Source organism: Triticum aestivum, chromosome 7D (genome assembly GCF_018294505.1).
Source record: "Triticum aestivum cultivar Chinese Spring chromosome 7D, IWGSC CS RefSeq v2.1, whole genome shotgun sequence".
NCBI classification, from domain to species: Eukaryota; Viridiplantae; Streptophyta; class Magnoliopsida; order Poales; family Poaceae; genus Triticum; species Triticum aestivum.
Window position 1 is genome coordinate 25275605 of NC_057814.1, and position 22956 is coordinate 25298560.

General features: G+C 44.9%; 2 protein-coding genes across 2 annotated transcripts; both read left to right on the top strand.

The window, feature by feature from the left end:
* Positions 1-3293: 3293 nt before the first annotated feature.
* LOC123164097 (bisdemethoxycurcumin synthase-like) lies at positions 3294-4490 on the top strand. The gene is made up of 2 exons (XM_044581509.1): positions 3294-4034; positions 4362-4490. The coding sequence occupies exons 1-2, from the start codon at positions 3294-3296 to the stop codon at positions 4488-4490; spliced, it is 870 nt and encodes a 289-aa protein (XP_044437444.1).
* Positions 4491-13570: 9080 nt separating this feature from the next.
* Positions 13571-22461, top strand: LOC123170667 (very-long-chain 3-oxoacyl-CoA reductase 1-like). Its single transcript, XM_044588479.1, has 5 exons — positions 13571-13589; positions 13728-14016; positions 14104-14173; positions 19573-19595; positions 22350-22461. The coding sequence occupies exons 1-5, from the start codon at positions 13571-13573 to the stop codon at positions 22459-22461; spliced, it is 513 nt and encodes a 170-aa protein (XP_044444414.1).
* Positions 22462-22956: the final 495 nt, after the last annotated feature.

A 22956-nucleotide genomic window follows, 5' to 3' on the forward strand; every position in this document is an offset into this window, starting at 1 on the left:
AATGATATGCAAGTGTGACTTGCAAAAGTACTAATGATAAAGAACTATTTTGAGTTTCCGAAATGGAATGAGGAATAAGGAAAAAGTACTCCCATACCGTTAACAGATAACTTCATTACATATGAAGTAAACAGATACATGAAGTAGATACTCAAAGTTTCCTCAATTCACAAGAGTTGTGAATGGTTTTTCGAAATTGTGGCAGAAAAGTTCTTGCCACATTTCGAGGGGGAGAAACAAATATGAGATATCCATTAATGAAGAATGTGATCATCTGGGGGAGTACGACGATCATAATAATACCCCTAAAGAAAAGAAATAGATGTATTCCTGGATCTTTTACAGTTCCGAAAGCAGACTAAGGAATACTAAGACGGTGCTTAAAGTGCCATAAAGAAGAAAGTTTTAACAGATTAAACCCAAATAATAAAGTTTAAAGATACGCCATTTTTTAGTAAAGATGGAGTAATCTGGGGGAGCATGGTATGAAAATACCTAAGACTCGAATAGATTGTATCTGGGGGAGCATGTTGTATGACTTATACAACACCTGTTGTTAGCTCCATAAAGGAGGAATGAGTAAACATGGATCTTGTGATACAGGTCCTGTAAAACCTATTGCCTCTTGGAAGTGAAAGACTACAATTAATTTGCCTCTTGGCAATGACAGAGCAACAACAGCCCCATATGAAAGAAGTGCCAGTACCTGAGACACTGATGGTCTCAAGGAATGAGAAAATCAGATACTTCTGATTACTATAAAGTCTATGTTAGTGAAATTCAAATAGGAGGTTGATCCCACCTCATTTTAAGCGCTCAATCGAGTTTTGAGAAGTGTCTGCTTATCTAAATGATAAGAGACTATGTGAGATGAAATGAAATTGGTGAATTCTGACGATGTTCGGGACTCATGAGTAATTTTCAATGGAGCCAAAACAGTAGGCTGTAAAGAGTCTACAAGGACAATGTGACTCCAAAGGAAATATGTAAAGGTGTAAAACACGACTAAAATCGAAAGGTTTTTTGCGCATTTTACACTGAATAGATTACAATGAGTGTTGGTAGCACATCATGATCTGAGTTACATCAGATGAAAGATATTATGATCTGAGTTACATCAGATGAAAGTAAAGAACACAGGGGATACTGCCTGAAGAAGTCTTTTAGGGACTAAAGCAATCAAATGTTGTTTTGGGTTAAAGAAAATGAGAGGACAATTGTGTTTGCATAAAGTTATAGAATGGGAATTTCATTTCCTATATCTTGTACATGCGTATAACATTCTGCTTGTTAGTAGTGATGTTAATTCGACTGCAGGAGGAAAAGAAGTTCTTGTCCTCAAAGTTTAAAAGACTCGTTATAAGGATCGAGATTCACGGAGAAAAGAATAAAAGGGGTATTAGGTGTGTCGCATGGGCATGCTAAGGAAAGTTTCTAAAGTATGCATGCGAGAAAACCTACGCATGTTCTTATAGTAAAGGGTAATAATTTTGGGAACTTTAGTGTTCCAAAAGTCAATACGAAATAGACCAAATGAATATGGTACCATATGCTTCAGCTGTTGGAAGCTTAAAGAATGCAAAAGTATAACATTACCGTGACACAGTTCACGTAACCGGGTTGTTTTGGTAATGTCCAGTCCAGATATAGATCACTGGAATGGAGTCAAGGATATCGGCCTCATGCTGAAAGAAATAAGTGCTCTCAAAAGATTGTGAGTACAAAGACAGGACTCGTGAAATATACAGCGAAATCCACAATTGTCGCTGACTTTCACACTTGGAGTTTTTGTGTGGAAAAACTCTAAAGAATGAATCAATTATCATTAATATGATGTAAAGAAAATGTACAACATGATATGAGGCTGAGGGACAGGCAAAAAGGTTAAAGAAACAAGTACCCGGAATTGATATTGGTTGACAACAGCGATAACCATTTTAAGTTTTTCGCTCCTATGACAACGAGTCAAGTGTTGATGCCAAACACACTGACATAGAGTTATGCGTTGTAAAGGAGAAAGTCCGGAATCATGTAGAAATGCTTGAAGCATAAAAGCAACAGACAAGTGTTTGCAGATCTGCTTATTAAAGGCTTGCCGCCCAGTGTGTTCGGAGAACACTCAGTCGACATGGGTTTTATGGTATAGTCTAAGATTTCCGGACAATAAAAGGGCCCAAGGTTAAATAATCTGTTTCAAAACGGAGGAGTGTGTTGTAGGTGTTGATTCTATCGGGAATGAACCGTGATGATGAGACATGCTCTACATGCAAATCTGTGATGGAACGAGTACTTTGAAAAGAGTTATTTCAAAGTATAAAGTTAAAAGTATAATGATGAGATCAAGGGGGAGAATGTTAGGTTGATCTCTCCACCAATGGGACCAACGGCTCATTGGGCCCTTGACCCATGCCTTGATCGGGGGCGTCCAGCCCAAGCAAGGCTGGTGTGCCCCTGTCGCGCAGTGCTATAAAGAGGAGGTGGGGACCAGGGGCACGGGGTACGAGGTTCGTCACCGCCACTGTTCCCCACTCCTAACCCTATCCGATCCAGAGGGAGGCACTGAAGCGATGGAAAGCTCCACCGCTGCCACTCATGCACTTCACCGTCGACCTCTACACCGACCGTCGCTACCCGTGCGCAGTCCTCCATCGACGAACCAGCAATGGCCGGAACGCTAAGGTAAACACCTGAATACAGACAATATCCCACTGATCTACTCCTAGTCGATCCAGTAAGTCTATCACCCTGCTCCCTTTTTTTCTTTTTCTTTTTTTTCCTTTTTTTTGCGGGGAGCATGAGCCCTTCTCCGCACGTCTTTAAATACTTGCCGCCGCCTCCCATCTCCCAACGCACATAAATCATTTGATCAGCCTCTCGCCCCGTTTGCTTTCTTCTTCACAAGCCCCGTTGCTTTGTTCTTCTCTCGGGTTCAGCTATCTCTCGAGTAGGAAAGGAGAAGAAGGTAAGGATTTTTCCCAACCTAAGATCCATCGCTTTTCAAGGAAACTGATTACTACCTTCGTTTCAGTTTACAAGTCCTGCGCGTATATCTAGGTTGCCAATTTTATCACCGTAATATAAACTATATAACAAAAAAATTATACCTTTTGAAAATAGAACATCTGAAGTTTATAACTGTATGTTTTTTGTAATATATGACTTCTATTAGGTTGGACAAATTGACAACCTAAAGGTACACACACGCCTTGTAAACTGAGAGAAAGGGGGTACTAGTATATATAGCTAGCTCTAACATTCCTCCTCTCTTTAATATTGCATGCAGGAAGGCGACCATGGCAAGCAGCAGCATCATCCCAGCCACCACCATGGGCAAGATCCGTGCTGCCCAGCCTACGGACGGGCTAGCGGCGGTGCTGGCCATCGGCACCGCGAACCCGCTCCACTACGTGCCGCAGGGCGACTATCCCGACTACTACTTCCGCGTCACCCACAGCGACCACCTCACCCACCTCAAGCCCACCTTCGCCAAGCTATGCCGCATCACAGGCGTCGAGAGGCGTTTCTTCCACCACACAGAGGAGCTGCTCGCGGCCCAGCCGGACATGTCCCTGGAGGCCCGGCTCGAGATCGTGGCCGCTGCGGCCCCGGAGCTCGCCGCGTCTGCCGCGGCCAAGGCCATCGCCGAGTGGGGCCGTCCCGCGGCCGACATCACCCACCTCGTCGTCACCACCAACGCGGGAGCGCACGCCCCGGGCACTGACGTTCGCCTCGTCTCCCTCCTCGGTCTCCGCCACAACGTGTGCCGCACGGCGCTCCAGCTCAACGGCTGCGCCTCTGGGTCTGCGGCGCTGCGCCTCGCCAAGGACTTCGCCGAGAATAACCGTGGCGCCCGCGTCCTCGTGGTCTGCGTCGAGCTCACCGTCGCTGTTTTCCGCGGGCCCAACGAGACGGACTCCTTCGACACCCTCATCTCCCAGGCGCTGTTCGGCGACGGCGCGGGGGCCGTCATTGTCGGCGCCGACCCACACGCCAGGGAGCGCCCGCTGTTCAACATGGTGGCGGCCTCGCAGGCCGTGATACCGGACAGCGAGCACGTGCCCAAGATGCAGCTCGGGAGTGGCGGCATCGACTGGAACGTTTCAAACGGACTGCCAAGGCTGGCGGCGGGCATCATCGAGCGTTGCTTGCTGGATGCGTTGGTCGACCAGCTTACCGCCATCGTCGGAAGTGTCGTCGACTGGAATGATCTCTTCTGGGCGGTGCACCCGGGCAGCGGCGGGATGCTGGAGCGCATCGGCAAGGCACTCCGGCTGGCCCCCGAGAAGCTGGCGGCAAGCAGAACTGTGGTGAGAGAGTACGGGAACATGTTGGGCGCCACGGTGATCTTCGTGCTCGATGAGGTCAGGCGCCGAAGAATAGATCCTGAAGGAGCTGGAGCTGGAGCTGACCTTAATGAAGAGTGGGGGGTGATGATTGGATTCGGACCAGGGTTCACTGTCGAGACGATGCTGCTGCAGGCTGCCACCTAGGGTAACCCCAAGAAAAGAACCAAAAATGCATGGCACATACAGAGTAGTACTAGTATATATATATGTTCAATAAGTGCATGCAATGCAACCTTTGATATTCCCATATCCAATATGTCACTTTGATATTTCCATCTGTCACTTAATTAAGCGATGTGAACTATGTGTGGTGTGAGAGTGGTCTTGTAAGTTGTGCAAGAGTGAGTTTAAAAAAAAAGTTGTGTAAGAGCGATCAACATTAGATGGCCATAATATAGATATGATATCTGTATTGTGTGGATTACTAAATATATGTGTTGTTTAATTTGGGGATGCTGCTGCTGTGAATTGACATGTTTCCTCTGGAATAGAGGCCTAACTAGTAGCTGAATTTCACTGGAATTCAAAATTACCATAGTAACTGATTTCATCCGAGGAAGAAGTACAAGCGAAGATGGAATCGCACAAGCATATTCTCCTCATATTTTATTGTCAGACAGTGTCAGACACACACGTATCGCTACCTGAATCCGCGACATTGTACCGACCGATTTGCCGAGTGTATAGAGTTGGGCACTCGGCACACAATTCTTGCCGAGTAACTTTTTTTTGCATTGACAAACAATTCTTTATTGAGTGCCACGAGTATCTTTTCTTTTACACTCGACAAACACTTATTTTCCTTTTTTGTCTTCGTCTTTCTCTTGTTTCTTTTCTTTTACATTATTTATTTTCCTTTTTTCCTTTTACATTTTCTTCTTTTCTACAATTTTTTCATTGTCTTTTCATCCTCCCTATTTCTTTTATATGCATTAAGTGCATATTTTAGGCATTTAGTTAATATAATAAAAAATGAAGTGCTAGTAAATGGAAAATTGTTAAAGTTGGGTTAAAAAGTCTATGTTTAGACCCTATCCAAAAAAGAAAGGAATTCCAAACATCAGGATGACAAGACTCACGTCGAACATGGAATATATAGATTTTTTAGTTTTGAAAATGGCAAACAAAGTGTGAAAAACATGAAAGTTGGCATGCCATTGGTCATGATAAATATTGAAAAGATTTTGTAGAAGTTGTGACACGCAAGCTTAGAAATTGGACCATCTCCGAGGAAGAATCGTTGTTTCGAGATTGAACAGCTCAGGTTTGAAGGCGATGCTACTGTTGCACCTTGCCCCAATCTTTGAGCGATGGCGTCTGGCCACATGGTGTGTTTTGGGATATCTGCCCAGACTGACTGATGCGTGTGGTCAGGTGGCATGTTTTCCCATGTCTACCTGGACTTTCGATGTTGCATCTTGATCAGCTAGCGTGTATGTTGTGTGTGATCTCTTATTGTATCATAGCTTGATTAGCTTCCAAACTACAGTTGGACTTTGCGACCTTTGCGCAACATGTCATGTAGCATGAAAAACATCCTACCATCACATAGGTTAACATCCTGCTTTACAATGGATCTGCTACTTTTGCAGATAATTTATAAAACAAACATTTGTTAATCAGTTGGTCTTTGTGCCAATACCGTAATAGGTCATCTAGTAAAGTTCATTGTACGAAGGAGGTCTAACCGCCTTCGGGTGAGGTAGAGTTTTTTTCGTTTTACCTTTTTCTTTTTTCCTTTTCCATGCTTTTGTCGAGAATGACTTCCTTGACTTTGGTTCTTTTTAGATATGGAGGCTTGCTCATATTTTCTTTCGTTGTATCTTTGATTACTTCAGGTTCTGGAACATCATGTTCTTTGTCTTCTCCAGTGACATTTTGTGCATCAGAATCAACTTGTTTATTTATCCACCCTTCTTCTTCACTACCTTGAGGATCTTAATGAAGCGGTTCTTCTTTCTCATCGTCAGGGTTAAGAAGATCTTCATATTTTTGGGCCAGATACCAACTATCTCTTTTCTTTATGGCTTGCCCTTCTTCATACCAGTCATGGCCATTAGGGTCTTGTGTACTTTTACCACTTCTAGTACTTCCTCCGTCCGGGTTTATTGGGCCCAAGAACCAAAACGCAGAGACCAAGGAAGGGCTCAGTGGTAGAGAATTGGGAAATAAATCGCCCCTACTAATTAATCCTATTAACAAGTCTTGTGCATGCACTGGCTACCTCACGCATGCAGTTTCGATCGCGTCCAACGAGGGAATCTCAATCCTTGGATTTCCACTGAGCGACACAGGAATCGGGAATCGAGGGTATAAATGATGCGTTATTAAGGCAAGGGCCTAATAAAAATGATACAACGTTTGGTGGCTCAAGGGCCCAATAAAGCCAGACGGAGCGCGTAGTGATCATGTTAGAAAGAACAACATTGTCATCATCAAGTTGGGCGAGAATTAAAGATTGGGTTTCTTCCATTTGCGATCATTGGGTTATCATAGGGCGGATGGACTAAGGACAAACTTAAGACTGAACATTGGGTTCTTTATAAATAGTAGAGATGATAATAAGTTAATAGAAATTGGGACAATTGAGGTATTTTTTGGGCAAAATTAGTGGGGGAAATCAAGGATGGGAGAGAGATAAACAAAAACAGACACGAGCAAGTAGAAGGGATGAACGAAGGACAAACGTAATAAAGAATCTTCATTCCTTTTAGATAGTAATTATAGAGATAGATGAAATAATAAGTATACAATTAGTTTCTTCATATATGAAATGTTACCAAAAACATTGAAAGTATTACCTTAGAATTTTCTTCAAACATTCTACGATGTCAACGTTGACTTCTATATGATTATCATCTCTTGATTAGCATTAGTTTGTTCATCCACAAGGATCTCCTCTGTGATACTAGGAACTCATCTAATCATTTTATCATCTCTTTTTTCTCACCACTGGATATAGTAGTTCTGTAATTTAAAAGATACAGGTAGTAACTATAAACTTCACTCGCAAAAAAAAGTAATTAAAAACTTAACACATAGGTCTTATGGCAAAATTCTTGGGCAAAGATAAAACAAAATCACTAAGACATAAGCTACCTTATTTGAAATCAGCGATGATGTGTATGGCAAGGACCGAGATAGCATGTGCGCGATGGGCGTTCTTCGTCGGCTGGCGACCGGAGGCCTGCGCTCGGTGGATCAGGCGACTTTACAAATCACGATTAGTGAAGATAGAGATGAGGTCCCCAAGGCAATCCATACATAAACCTAGATCCATCGGATGGATCGATAGTATACTCGTACGGTTAGGCTGCCGAAGCACGTACTTTCACGGTTCCACTAAGCCCAATTTGCATTTTTCTTCGGCTCACCCAGCAAGCCCGGCTTTCTAAGGCGTAGGAGGCCAGCAGGTAGGAGGGGGCTCCGAAGATATTGGGGGCCCGGGGCGGCCACCCCCCGCTCCAGAATGGATAGTGCAATAGCGGCTTCAGCAGCCGCAAGGGCTATAACAAAAATTGCGTCAGGGTCGGCCCCGTATGAATGCACGCACGCACAACCTATCCCTATGAGTACCTCCGAAAGATTTCGCCGGCACATCATCTTGAGATTGACGAAATCGTCACAGGCGTATTCGTAGTCAACGAGAACGTTTCTTTCCACGTAAGGTACATCGCCGAAAGGCCTAGAATAAATCTAGGAAATTGCAAGCACCAATGTCAAGTTTAGGACTTGAATTCTAATGGGCTAGCAATACCACTGTCCTTGTAACCCTCCAGGCACAGATTGGTTGTATGTATGTCCGTGTTAATTTGTTATCAATCACTAGTTTTGTGAAGCCTGGACAATTCCGTTTGGTTCATGCGGGCCACGTACGTATCTGGTGGTTTTGGTGAGTGCTGCCTGCTATCACTGTACATACGCATAGCCTACCAGCATTGACTCGCCTACCCTGAAAGAAAACCGACTCGCCTCTTGCTCGTCGTGTCGGCTCACATATCTTACATATCTTCATCGGTTACCCACTAGTAGAAAAACGGATCAAATGTGAGACCCATTAGTCCCGGTTTGAATTTGAGCCGACACTAATATGTCCATTAGTGCCGGTTCAAACGGTTAGACGGGAGGAGATCTTTAGTACCGGTTCGGAGCGAACCTTTAGTACCGGTTCATGCCACGAACCGATGCTAAAGAGGCAGTGGCTGGATGTTGTCAGGCTGGGGCCCGGCCACCCCCTTTAGTACCTGTTCGTGGCATGAACCGGTAGTAAAGAGGTTGTGGCAGGCTGTTTTTAGCCCACCTCGCTCCCCTAGCAAGATTTTTACCATCTTAAATATGTTACTTCTCAAACTATCACAAGCACTTGGTCTTTATTGAAATCTATGTGTAGAATTTGTGGTCGCGATATGAGTCTTCACCGGTTTCTAAACCGTTGAGGACTCATGTTGACAATTCAGATTGTACACAAAAAGATCGTTGATAATCAATGTATTTTTTATGTATATTTTTACATGTTTACGCCCTCACTCTCTCCAGTCACTCGGTCTCCCCCTCAATCTCCCCGCGCCGGTCCTCCCCCGCCGGCCGCCCCTCACTCTCTGCTGACTTAGCATCTGTTACAGGGCATTTTATTTTTTTAACTTATTTGAACTCCAGACTTTTTTTGCGTTCCGTATGCACCATTCAAAGCGAAGTCATCAATTTTCAACACGTTCTGACATCATTTGCTGTTTTCATTCATTTGCCGATTTATTTAGAGAGCTAAATGACCGTGAAATTGAAAATCACTACAAAATGAACTCTGAAAATGTTGAAACTTGGCATGGTATTATCATTTCACCCACATAGCATGTACAAAAGAGTAGAGAGGGTTACGGCAAAAACTGGATGCACTTTGTATACAAACTGGACAATCTCTTTCGAAGTATCAGGATTTCGGACGAAAACTCATCTGTTACATGGTTACTTCATTTTTTTAACTTATTTGAACTCCAGACTTTTTTTGCGTTCAGTATGCAGCATTCAAAGCGAGGTCATCAATTTTTAACCCTTTCTGACATCATTTGTTGTTTGTCATTCATTTACCGATTTGTTTAGAGAGCTAAATGACCATGAAATTGAAAATCACTACAAAATTTAAACTATTCAAATTTGAAAACTACTGGCACTAACAGAAAGTTTGTACCTAAAGCAAAAATATTCACAAAGAAACTAAATACAGCAAAAAAACTACTCCGAAATAAATAAAAGAAAATACTATATAAAAAATATTTGCGCGCTACCCTGTGGGCCTGCTCGGCCTTGGGCGTGGATATGCAGGCCCATAAAGCCAGGCAGGCTCACAGGGCAGCGCGGCAAAGTTAGGCCCAGAAGCCTACTTTAGAGAGGAGTTGCCCTTCGCTCGGCGAGGTGAGACTAAACTTTGCACACCGCAGCGCGCAGCTTTAGTACCGGTTCGTGGCTTCAACCGGTACTAAAGACCACCCTTTAGTACCGGTTGAAGCCACGAACCGGTACTAAAGGGGGCCGCTTCCCGCCGCTTAGCCTGGCCAAAATTGGCCTTTAGTACCGGTTGGTGGCTCCAACTGGTACTAAAGGCCCCTCCTATATATATAGCACTTACGAAAAATTCAGTTTTATCTCCCACTTCTTCTTCAACTGCCTTCGCGCGACATCGTCGCCGCCGCCGCGCCATCGCCCATCGCGCCCGTCGTTGCCGTGTTGCCCTCGCCGCCCCTGCCGCCCGTCGTCGCCGTCTCGCGCCGCCGCCCCGGCCGTACGTCGCCGCGCCGCGCCGCCGCCCCATACGACGTCGCCGTCTCGCGCCGTCGTCGCCCCCGGCCCGCCGCCCGTACGCCGCCGCCCCCCGCTCGTACACACACACACACACACACACACACGCACACACACACACACACACACACACACATTTTTTTTACTTATTTTCTGTTTTCTGTTGTTTAGATTAATGCATGTCAAATTGTTAATTAGATGACCGAATTAGATGAATTACGTAGAATGTTAGAATGTTAATGTTAGATGAATTAGGTATATGAGATTTGAAGTAGTTGAATTAATATAACTAGTTTATTTTTAGTAAGAAAATTAATAGAACTAGTTTATTTTTAGTAAGAAAAGTTAGGTATATGAGATTATTTGAACTAGTTGAATTAATATAACTAGTTTATTTTTAGTAAATGCTTAGTTGAACTATTTGAATTAATAGAACTAGTTTTTTTTAGTAAGAAAATTTATGCATATGAGATTTGATGATCTAATTAAAATATTACTATATATAGCTACTTTATATTTTTTTGTAAGAAAATTAATATAACTAGTTTATTTTTAGTAAATTCTTAGTTGAATTAATTAGTTGAATTAATAGAACTAGTTTATTTTTAGTAAGAAAATTTAGGTATCTGAAATTTGATGATCTAATTAAAATATTAGTATATAGAACTAGCTACTTTATTTTAGCAAGAAAATTAATAGAACTAGTTTTTTTAGTAAATGCTTAGTTGAATTAATAGAACTAGTTGAATTAATAAAAGTAGTTGAATTAGTTGAATTAATAGAACTAGTAAGTGTTTAATGTTTCACCTATATGAACATAGGAAATGTCATCTGACGACGAAAAAGATTTCATTATGTGTGAATACTGTGAAGACCAGCGCGGCCTGTGCGACAGAAATTTCCTTGTTGATGATAGGCGCTTCAGCATCAAGCTGGATGAGACCTTCGAAGTGGATACAGTAAGTCACAACAACAAGTCTTTTTTCATAATTAAGCATGACTTATGCTTCATTTGCTTCAACTTATAATTTTAAATTTTTACTATTCTACTAGCGCATCCCCTGCCATGCAAGAATTTTTGTCTTGGATAAGATAGGTTTCAGTGCTATGGAAACTATGGAGGTAAAGAGAGTTTACCTGAAGACCGGGCATGGTTATACTTTGAACGTCAAATTATACAATGCAGACACATACACCTATTTTGAATGCAAAACCTGGCAAGCACTACGCAAGGCTTATGCATTTGAGCCTGATATGGTTATCATCTTTGATATTCGTCCGGAAGATGATATTGAAGGTAATAGAGACATTTGGGTCGATGTGCAGACGCCTCCAGTTCTACCATTATGTGAGTTTCTCAACCATATTTATGTCTTCGATATTGGTTATTCAAAAATAATTGACAACTAATTTCTATTGACAGCTTATTTCCATTCAAGCAAAGATGTCCGGCTCTTGGTAGACAGGACCGTCCACTGTTCCGGGGCTGAACTAAACAGCGAGGAGATAAGTCATTATGTTTCATGGCTTGAGGATCTTAATGCTGTCAAGAGAAATTATTTTCCTGAATTTGAAAATCTTAGTACTCAAAACGTGCGACCAATAGTGATCGTATTGAACTACAGTCACATCTATTTAGGAAAGATTGTAAGATTTTTACTATTTGTCCTCAGTGCATCTTTCGCGTACATTATTTTTGAAGCTAAACTTTCATTGCTAAGTATATTAATTACTATACGATGTTCTTCAACAGGGACTCCCGATGACAGTTGTGCCTCAGTGAATCGAGACTAAAGGTCGCATGTCAATGGTTAGCTTACGACCAAGATATCCTACATTGCACATGAGTGCATTCAGGATTTCTAAAAGCGATGAATGCTTAATAGTGAAAGATTGGAGCAAAATTGTTAATGATCGCAGAGAAGTACTAGGGGGCATCAATCAGAAGCGCAGCCCACGATTAGGAGACAGGTTCGCCTGCATGCTCCAATATGATGAATCAGGAGAGCTATACATGTTCTATGCTATTTTACCTGTGAGAGAGCAGCAGGTGTGATTTAGCTAGTTGATGCTCTTAGTACTTGTCCTCTCATGTTCGTGTTCTTCGTCCTGAACTTAATCTCAAAGAGTGATTTGCTTTTGTGGTATGAACGCTTATAATATCATGACCATGTTGAACTCGATGATATCTTTGCTTCTGGTACAAGTGAATGTTTGTTCTTTAAGCTAGTGTTGGTGGTGATTAGATAGCGGTAATGACTATGATGATTAAATCGTGGTAATGACGACTATGATGATTTTTAGCTAGCTAGTATACTGTTGTTGGTGATGATATGATGCAAGAGTTTTTATATTAATATGATGATGATGATGATGATGAGTTATTATATTATTTATGAAAGAAATCGTAAATTAGTTTCAACTGGATGATCAAGTATAATATGGATACGGCATATACTTGATCACTTAGCTAGGATCCACATGCATCCAGTCGAAACTAATCTGCGGTACTTTCACCTAATGATTTAACAACTCATTATAATGTAAAACAATCACTAAATTAAATTAAAAACACAAAAATAAAGGAAAAAAAAAACCAAAACACCCCAAACATTTAGTACCGGTTGGTGTTACCAACCGGTACTAATGTCCTACACGCACCCGGGCCTGGCTCGTGCCACGTGGTGGCACGTTAGCGCCGGTTCATGCCGAACCGGTGCTAAAGGGGTGACCTTTAGTCCCCACCCTTTAGTGCCGGTTACGAATCCGGCACTAAAGACCATTACGAACCGGGACTAAAGCCCGGTTTTGCACTAGTGACCACAGACGAGAGCTATGGCTCGCGACAACACACCAACGATTGTTTGTTGAATCTTGCTATACGTACGAACAAATTCGTACCATTCCAATAGGACGATTACAAACAGCCACACATGGGTCGGATTGACTGATAGTATGAAAATTGGAGAGGAGCAGCTTCGATCGTGCTTTCTTCCTGCGTGGAACTGCATGCGCACGTACACTAGGGTCGCTATCCTGTCCGATGCACATAGCACAACATCCAGCGTGACTGCGAAGGAGTATTCTCACACGTAGCACTGCCGGTCGAGTGAAGTCTGTTTTAAACCTTGAAATTATAGAGCTCGTCGGAAATAAACCCTCACCTCAAAATCTCTGAAGTTTGTACCCTGTATTTATCATCCCGGTCTTATCCCGACCCTATGCATCAGTTTAGACCAATTTGGCACACCGAGAAAAAGACAATCCACTGGGATAACTTTCTACTCTCGCTGACTAAGTGGACCCACATGTTACGTCCATCTTCTCACTTGATATATCCAAGACATCACCACCGTACTCAGCATAGCCTCAGGCCAGGTCGTCGCCCTCGTCGACGCAGCCGGCAACGGCATGACTTCATGTCTTCAGCGATGCAATCAGGGACGTTTGGTGACATTGCTAGCCACCCCTACGACAACGTGAAGCTCGATCGAGCAGCCGAGCTCGTTCGTGGCCAGTCACCACACAGACAGACACACACACCGACACCGCGTACGTGCTGATGTATCGTGTTTTGACTTTTGACAGGGGAGGAGGCGATGGGGCGACTCCGGGAGGCCGTGGAGGGGCTGGAGGTCGGGGTGCTGGTGAACAACGCCGGCTTGGCAACGCCGCACGCGGCATACCTGCACGAGGTCGACGTGGAGGCATGGGTCAAGATGATACGGGTGAACCTGTGGGCCGTGACTGAGGTGACGGCGGCCGTGTTGCCCGGGATGGTGGAGCGAGGGAGGGGCGCCGTCACCAACATCGGCTCTGGCTCCACGGAGGCGCTACCCTCCTACCCCCTCTACTCCGTCTACGCCGCCACCAAGCGGTACGTGTCGTGTTACAGGAACACACGCTGAGACTGTGAGATTGACTTTTCTTTTTCATATATATATACATGTGGATTTTGGAGCAGGTACGTTGCTCAGTTCTCCAGGAGCCTATACATTGAGTATAGGGGCAAAGGAATGGATGTCCAATGTCAGGTAAAGTACATCTGCAACCGTGCGGACAAACCATAACTTCGATGGCTTTGCTTTTTCTCTATTTCTCAAGTGTGCCTGAAATTGTGCTCTCTCTCGGTCACTTTTCTTCTTCTTCCGCCCCTCTTGGCCGGACCTCGCCGGACAACATCTATCTTAGGGTGAAGCCATGGCCCTATTACCTATATTAGGAGGAAGGCACAGCCCGATTATCTATCTTAGGGGTGGGGATGCAGGGGACCGCCCGAGGTTTTCATCGGTGATGTCGGGCTTAGAGGGATGGCCAAGGCTGTGGGAAAGGTTGAGGTGAAGGTGAGGCGGTGCCCCCCGGGCGCATGGGATGGAGGAAGACGGATTGGGCGGGGAATGCGGGCCGTTGATGGATCGTATGATGCCTTGAGGAAGAAGACAAATTAGAGGAAGAAGATGACCTGTTAGCGGTTGGGTGCGGATCGGAAAGACAGAAAAAAAATGACTCATACGAATAGTTTTTTCAACCATCATTTAGACTGGGATGCAATTCTTGTGCCAGAGAAACCATAGAAATCACACTGATATGCCATTAATTTGTCCGGTGCAAGCCCCATTGTATGTGGACACGAAGATGGTGACGAACATGGTGACCCGGGAAGGCCTCTTCTCTTGGCTAACCATGCCGACGTCGGATGCCTACGCCAACGCAGCTACGTGCTGGATCGGGCACCGCAGCCCGATCTGCATGCCCAACCTGAGCCACCGGCTCCAGTGGTGCCTCATCCACTTTGTCCCAGACCGCTTCATTGTGGCGCACCGCCTCCGCGAGACTCTACGGCAGCGGGCTGTCTTCCAGCGGCTGAGGGCATCAACTGAGGGTGCGAATCGTCGCATGCCGTCAGCGGCTGCCTCAACCGTCAATGAAGTTAGCTAATTTGCACGAACTATGTCTTGGTACTGCATAATTTGTGGGGCTTGGCCGGCAATCTGCATGATAAAGAAAATAAGGATGTTTAGCTTTGTGGGACATTGGAAAAAGATGGGAAAGAAAATGAAGTAATTTGGGTCATATTCTCTCCGTAACAAATTATAAGACGCATTTGAGATTTCCTGGTCTGTTCTACCCCTGTACCTCGTGATCTCAACTTGAAAATCAAATTTGTCACAATCCCAGCTTCTTCCTCCCGACGCCTTGCACCTCGCCATGCCGCTGCACCAGCGCGTCTTCCTCAGGCCCAGCGTGTTGCCACCCCACACCAACACATCTTCCTCAGGCAGCGTTGCCGAGCGCCTCAGCGTCCAGTTGGAGATTAGATTATTTGCCCCACTATATTTGGGCATTAGATGATTTGCTCCACTTTACATAGAAGTATATCATTTGCCCCACTTTTCATTTTTCTTTTGACGATTTTCCCTATTCAATTACTATAATCATTGCCGAATTTCTATCCTTTCTTTCTCCACGTGAAAAGACACAATTGCCCTGTGGCTAATTTACAATTTGGGAGGAGGCGATGGGGCGGCTCCGGGAGGCCGTGGAGGGGCTAGAGGTCGGGGTGCTGGTGAACAACGCCGGCTTGGCAACGCCGCACGCGGCATACCTGCACGAGGTCGACGTGGAGGCATGGGTCAAAATGATACGGGTGAACCTGTGGGCCGTGACTGAGGTGACGGCGGCCGTGCTGCCCGGGATGGTGGAGCGAGGGAGGGGCGCCGTCATCAACATCGGCTCTGGCTCCACGGAGGCGCTACCCTCCTACCCCCTCTACTCCATCTACGCCGCCACCAAGCGGTACGTGTCGTGTTACACGAACACACACTGAGACTGTGAGATTGACTTTTTTTTTTCATATAGTACATGTGGATTTTGGAGCAGGTACGTTGCTCAGTTCTCCAGGAGCCTACACATTGAGTACAGGGGCAAAGGAATCGTTGTCCAAAGTCAGGTAAAGTACATCTGCAACCGTGCGGACAAACCATAACTTTGATGGCTTTGCTTTTTCTCTATTTCTCAAGTGTGCCTGAAATTTTGCTGTCTCTCGATCACTTTTTTTCTTCTTCCTCCCCTCTTGGCCGGACCTCGCCGGAGAAGAACTAGCCACAGCATCTATCTTAGGGTGAAGCCATGGCCCCCTTATCTATATTAGGAGGAAGGCACCGCCCGATTATCTATCTTAGGGGTGGGGATGCATGGGATCGCCTGAGGTTTTCATCGGTGGTGTCGGGCTTAGAGGGATGGCCAGGGATGTGGGGAAGGTTGATGGGAAGGCGAGGCGGTGCGCGGTAGCGCCCCCCGGGCGCATGGGGTGGAGGAAGACGGATAGGCCGGGGCATGCGGGCCGTTGGTGGATCGGATGATGCCTTGAGGAAGAAGACAAATGAGAGGAAGAAGATGACCTATTAGCGGTTGGATGCGGATCGGAAAGACAGGAAAGAAAATGGCTGATACGAATAGTTTTTTCAGGCATCATTTAGAGTGGGATGCAATTCTTGTGCCAGAGAAACCATACAAATCATGCTGATATGCCATTAATTTGTCTGGTGCAGTCCCCGCTGTATGTGGACACGAGAATGGTGACGAACATGGTAACCCGGGGAGGCCTCTTCTCGTGGCTGACCATGTCGACGCCGGATGCCTACGCCGTCGCGGCGGCGCACCGGATCGGGCACCGCTGCCCGATCTACAAGCCCAACCTGAGCCACCGGCCCCAGTGGTGCTTCATCCACTTTATCCCAGACCGCTTCATCGTGGCGCACCGCCTCCACGAGACCCTTCGCCAGCGGGCCGTCTTCCAGCGGCTGAGGTCGTCAGCGGAGGGAGGGAACCGTCACACGCCGTTAGTGGCCGCCTCAACCGCCAACGAAGTTATCTAATTGGCATGAACTATGTGTTGGTACTGCATAATTTGTCGGGCTTGGCGGGCAATATGCACGATAAAGAAAAATAATGATGTTTAGGTTTGTGGGACAGTGGAAAAAGATGGGCAAGAAAATAAAGTAATTTGGGTCGTACTCTCTCCGTAACAAATTGTGAGGCGTTCCACCTGTGCACCTCGTGATCCCAACTTGAGAAAATAGAATTCACTCATTTTACTCGATCCAAACAAATAATGTCAATCATTTAAAAAATGATTTCACTCGTTTACTTCGCTAGTTTTAAAAAAGAGATTTCACTCATTTCACTCAATCAATCAAATAATCACAATAGTTTTCAAAAAGAATATTTTGACTTGTTTAAAACAACATATTTCACTCGTTTATTTCACTAGTTTCAAAAAACAGATTCCACCCAATCCAAACAAATAATTTCAATCATTTTCAGAAAGAACGATTTCACTCGTTGGAAAGTGATATATTTCACTCGTTTCAAAAATAGATTTCACCAATTTTTCCGAATCCAATCAAATAATTTTGATCATTTATACAAAAAATGATATCACTCGTTTCAAACAACATATTTGAGTTTGAACGTGTTTTAAATGTATCCAAGATTGATCTTGCTCTATAGGACTTGGCGCAAGGAGTTCAAATATATATAAAAAAATGAAATAGGACCCGCATAGTAATTTGACTCTCAAATGCATAAAAAGATGGGGCGTGCAATAGAACCACAGTGGGCCCTACGGATCGTGGCAGATGTACTGGCAGGTACCGTCAACGCTTTTAAAATGACTGCGGCCATTGATAACCACGCAGACCATGGATCGGATAGTGAAAACATAGACTTGCGACTTAATCATGGCATTCAAAAAAAAAGACTTGCGACTTCAATTTTTTTTGAACATCAGTACAGACACAAGCGCTCATATATACGCGCATACACTCACCCCTATGATCGCACACATGCACACCCTACTCTTATGAGCATCTCCAAAAGACTGAGCCGGCATATCATCTTGAAATTTACGAAGTCACCATAGGCACCTCGTCGTCGACGGGAACGTCTCCTCCCACTGAATGCGCATCGTCGGAAATCCTGAAATAAATCCAGGAATAAATGCGAACATCAGGATTTGAACCTTGGTGTCATAGATTGGTTAGCGACTTAGGACTTAATTATGATTGGACGAGCAGCACCGCATGAGAACACGGGTGCTCTAGCTGCCTCGTTATGTTTTACAGAGGTAAAGAGCATCTTCTTCAGCCAAAGAGAACTAGTGCGAGCAGGCAGAGTGCACCCAAGGACGGAGGACGGAGAACGGAGTGAGAAAGCAGGACAACGATCTTTCTTGGCAGCAGGCGGGCGTCGGCAACTAGACGACGAGCACACATCTGTTCCATGCCCCACGCTGGAAGGTCCACAAGTCGGGAGGAGAGGACACAGGCAAGCTGCGATCTGCATGTGATCCATGGCCCTCATACTGTCCGAGGCTCCACAGTAGGCCAAAGAAAATGAGACAGCGGGCGTCGATGGCTCTGTTGTGGCTCTACGAAGCCATTTAGCTACGAACAAATCCGAGCCATTCACTGGGAGCCTCATACGGCTACGCATAAATCCTATCCCCAACCGTCCCATTGCTCCTATCCGGAAGCCATGGCGACCATCCCCGACGAGCTCCTCGAGGAGATCTTCCTCGGTCCGCCCACGCTGGACGCGCTCGCTCGCGCCGCGGCTGCCGCCATCACGAGTGCCTCATTTCGCCGCGTCATCAAAGGCCGCGCATTCCGCCGCCGCTTCCGCGCGGCTGCACCGGCCTCCCCTCCTCGGCTTCATGGACGCGGCCGGGTTCCACCCCACCCAGGCGCCGCACCCCTCCGCTGCACTCTCCCCTAGCGCCACGGATTTCTCCTTCGTCCAGTCAATCGTCTCTTCTCTAGGCTGCTACATCCCGCCCAACAGTGGCGGTGCCAGGATCAAAACCATGTGATGTCAAGCTTCACTAATAAAAAAAATAGATCATAAACAGGAATAAAAACATCGTACCTTTATTACAAACCAAAATATCTATGGCAGTAGTACTTTGCGAAGATGCATACATTGATATATATGCATAATAGCATCAGTAATAATAGACTGAAATACATCGGTTTCAACATAAGTTACGAGACAATGGTACAAGAAATCATCGCCTATTCTATTGCGCAAATCAGACTTGATATATTTCATTGCGGAAAATGCTCTCTCAACTGTTGCCATCGCCACCGGCAAGATCAATGCTAGCTTTACCAAAAGGAATACTAGAGGAAAGGTATTGTACTTCTTTGTCTCGACCAGTTTTCTGCAAAGATCACTAACCCCTTTCAAATTGGAGATTCTTGAATCATCACGAACATTTTCAAGGAAGTTATCAAGTTGGACACTAAGATCTTCAATCTTGCTTTCACTCCCAAAATCATCTGGATACAAACGAGCCATTGCTAACACTTTTTCTTTGTCAAAATTAGCAAACAAATCAGAAGGATCCAAAGAAGCCATCCCAAGAAGCAAGGTTGTGCTGCTTTCACTAAAGCGGTCATCAATCTCTACACGTAACATATCAATAATGGCGTACATCACACTTTGGTAGTAATTCTTATTTGATATGCCATCAGTCTGAACCTTACGCTTTGATTTCGATCCTCGGGGAATATGCATAGCATCCATATCAGAAAGTTCAATATCTTGTTCAATGCAAAAATCAGTAACCTTTTTAATCATACCTTCCCAACCTTGGTTTCTCATTTCCTGTAGCCTTCTTTTGGTTGTGTGAAGATACGACACAGCATTCACAATGTCCTGATCCTTCCTTTGCAAAGCAACGCTTAGATCATTAGTAATCCCAAGTATAGCCTTCATCAAGTGCATCATGAAAACAAAGTCAAATGTTTGAATAGCGTCCAGAACACCCTTTGCTTTAATCCTATCGAGAGCTTTGCTGGCGTTTTGTGCATTATCATCTACAACTTCAATTACCGAGGGGAACATAACAATCATATTCAAGAGAGAGCTGAAATGAGAACCCCAACGAGTATCCCCAGCTCGTTTAAGTCCAAGTTCTTGATTCAAACCTCTACCAGTTTCCAGTTCTCCATTCTGCAGTGCCATCTGGACTCTTTTTGCTTGTTTCTCTCTAAGCATATCTCTGTTCTTAAAAGAATTTCCCACTGTGGAGAGAAGAACACTCATCCACTCAAAAATCCATACCACATCTTCACGGTTTTTTGCGACTGCAACTAGTGTGAGCTGAAGTTGATGAGCAAAACAATGGATGCTATGAGCAGACCTAGAATCTTCCATTACTAAAGTTTTCAAACCATTCAAATGCCCTTGCATATTACTAGCTCCATCATAGCCTTGGCCACAAATTCGAGAAGGGCTAAGGTTATGTTTTTTAAGCACTGCATAAATAGCTTGTTGGAGAGCAAGAGAAGTTGTTTGAGTAACATGAGAAAGGCCAATAACACGCTCCACTGAAAACCCCCTTTTGTCAACATATCTTATAGCAAGAGCCATTTGTTCCTTGTGAGATACATCACGAGATTCATCAACCAATATAGCAAAGTATTCATCTCCCAGATCTTCTATGATTGCTTTCACTGTTTCTATCGCACAAGCTTTCACAATATGTTTCTGGATAGTCGAAGAAACCAACTTTAAATTCTGAGGAGCATTCTTCAAAGCAACAGCAGCCACATCAGGACAACGTGCAACATACCACTCATAAAAAGTTAGAAAATTCCCCTTCCTCAAAGAAGACTCGCTTTCATCATGACCTCGAAATGGCAAGCCCAAAACAAGAAGCAACCTTGCAATATCTATTGACGCAATCAGCCGAGTTTGGTACTCTATATTGGATTTCTTTGTTCCCTTGTGTAAGACAGCTCCAATGGATTGCTTCTGGTTCATTAGATCATCACATCTCTTCATGTTCTGATTATGAGTACTTGAAGGACCCCCAACATGAATATCCAATCTCTTTACATTATTCCAACTTTTCCACCCCTTTGTTGAAAATACATCTCCACCACCATGGCCTAGACTTTCATTCTGAAACAAATAGCAACAAAGACAAAATGCTGCATTTTCCTTTGTACTGTACTCCAACCAAGACTTGTGATCCTTGAACCACTCTTCATTAAAACGACGTTGAACTCCACTGAAATCTGTTTGAAGGAAAGCATGTCCTGTTGGTTGGAACGGGCCTCTCAGGAGGTATGCTCTTCGCACATCATCACGTACTTTGGCACTGTACTGGAAAATTGGTATGCGATTTGCAGGATCTGGCGGAAGATTAGATGTATCAACTTCCTCTTTTTCTTTAGCTGGGCGCGGCCTTGCATTGCTATTAATTAACACATGTTCCAAAGCGGCTCGAGAATCAATAGGAGTCTGTTCTTCCTCATTCGCAGGTGATTGCTACTGTGTGGTATTTGCAACATTTGAGTTGGACTGCCACTTCTTCACAAATTTATCCATTTATCAAACCAATGACCTGACAAAATAAATCTATTGCTAAGAAAAGGGAAATATGCAATTCTTATTCTTAATAAAAATAATCTCCTACATCCTAAATCTTAATATTGCTAGTGAGAGAAAATCTGGAAAATAATGAACTGTATTGCTGTTTTTGCACATAAAACAAACAAGTAGAAGTAGAAAAGTGGAGGGCCTTGCCTTGTGTAGTTGTGTTGGATCAGATACAGAGTGCAGACTAGTGCAGTAGTATTGATCGATTGATTCAGAGTTTCAGACGGACAATTCGTGTGCAGCCACAGGTGCGCCGCTCGCGGCTCGCCTGACGGCCTAACGTGGTCGTTACTCACGTCTCACGTTCAGAGTCCAGCCAAAGATCACCGGCGCCGGGAGTCCGGGACAGCAAGTCTGAAGGCGATGCGCTGCGGCGGCCGCCCACGGTCATTGGAGAGGCATGCGTGAAGGAGCCAACGAGATCACGTAATTTGGGGATCAAGATCAACTAGTGCGATCAGTTAAGGGATTTTGGATTTCTTCTTGCGATATGGCCCAGTAGTGGCCCAACTAATTGTTACACAAGAAGAAAAATAAGAGAATAGATGAGCCTGTGTAGTTAAATATTCCTGGTTGCCTGGTTCAACGACGTGGTATGCAGACGTGGGGGCCGATGTCGTACGAGAAACATGTGTAGTCAAGCGACTACACAGTTATAGCGTGGCTTCGCCACTGCCGCCCAACGTCCAAGACCGCAGCATCGACGACGAGCAGGGCCCCCGCTGGCACCCCCGCGACGTTCGTGTCACGACTGACAAGGCTGATCTACAGGAACAGAGTGTCAACAAGGAGGGGCCCAGTGATCAGCCGAGCAAGGGTTGCATGGGTGGCCATCCGGACGCTGGTAGCGTGTGTTAGACGGCGTGTGTGATCTGTCTTTGCTGAGTTGGTGGCGTGGTTCAGTTATAAGGGTAGTGGTGGTGTGCGTGTGAGAGTATCATGAATTATCTGAAGAAGTAAACCGGCGAGAGGAGCTGACTGTTGGGAAACCGGGGCCACCACGATGGTGGCGGCGGCCCCTCCCGTTTCCCCTCTTTAGGTTAAGTGGGTACTTATCCCTTGACCTCTAGTCCCTATATAAAGCAACGAGGAGCCATCATTGTAATCTCTGATCATTGATTAATAAAGCTGGTCTTCTCCATCTCTCTGTGTCATTTACTTTTGCGTGTTTCGACTACTTCGACTACTTCGTTTACGACGCTCGCCCTCGCTCCGCAACCTCGGACCGGACTCGCCGGCGGAGTTGCGGAACACGTTATCAGCACGCTTCGCTCCATCAACTCTCCGTCAAGGCTGCGTCAAGCCTGCATCACGCAGGCTTTCGTCGATCCCGCGGAGGTATAAGATCCGATCCCCACTTTTGCAA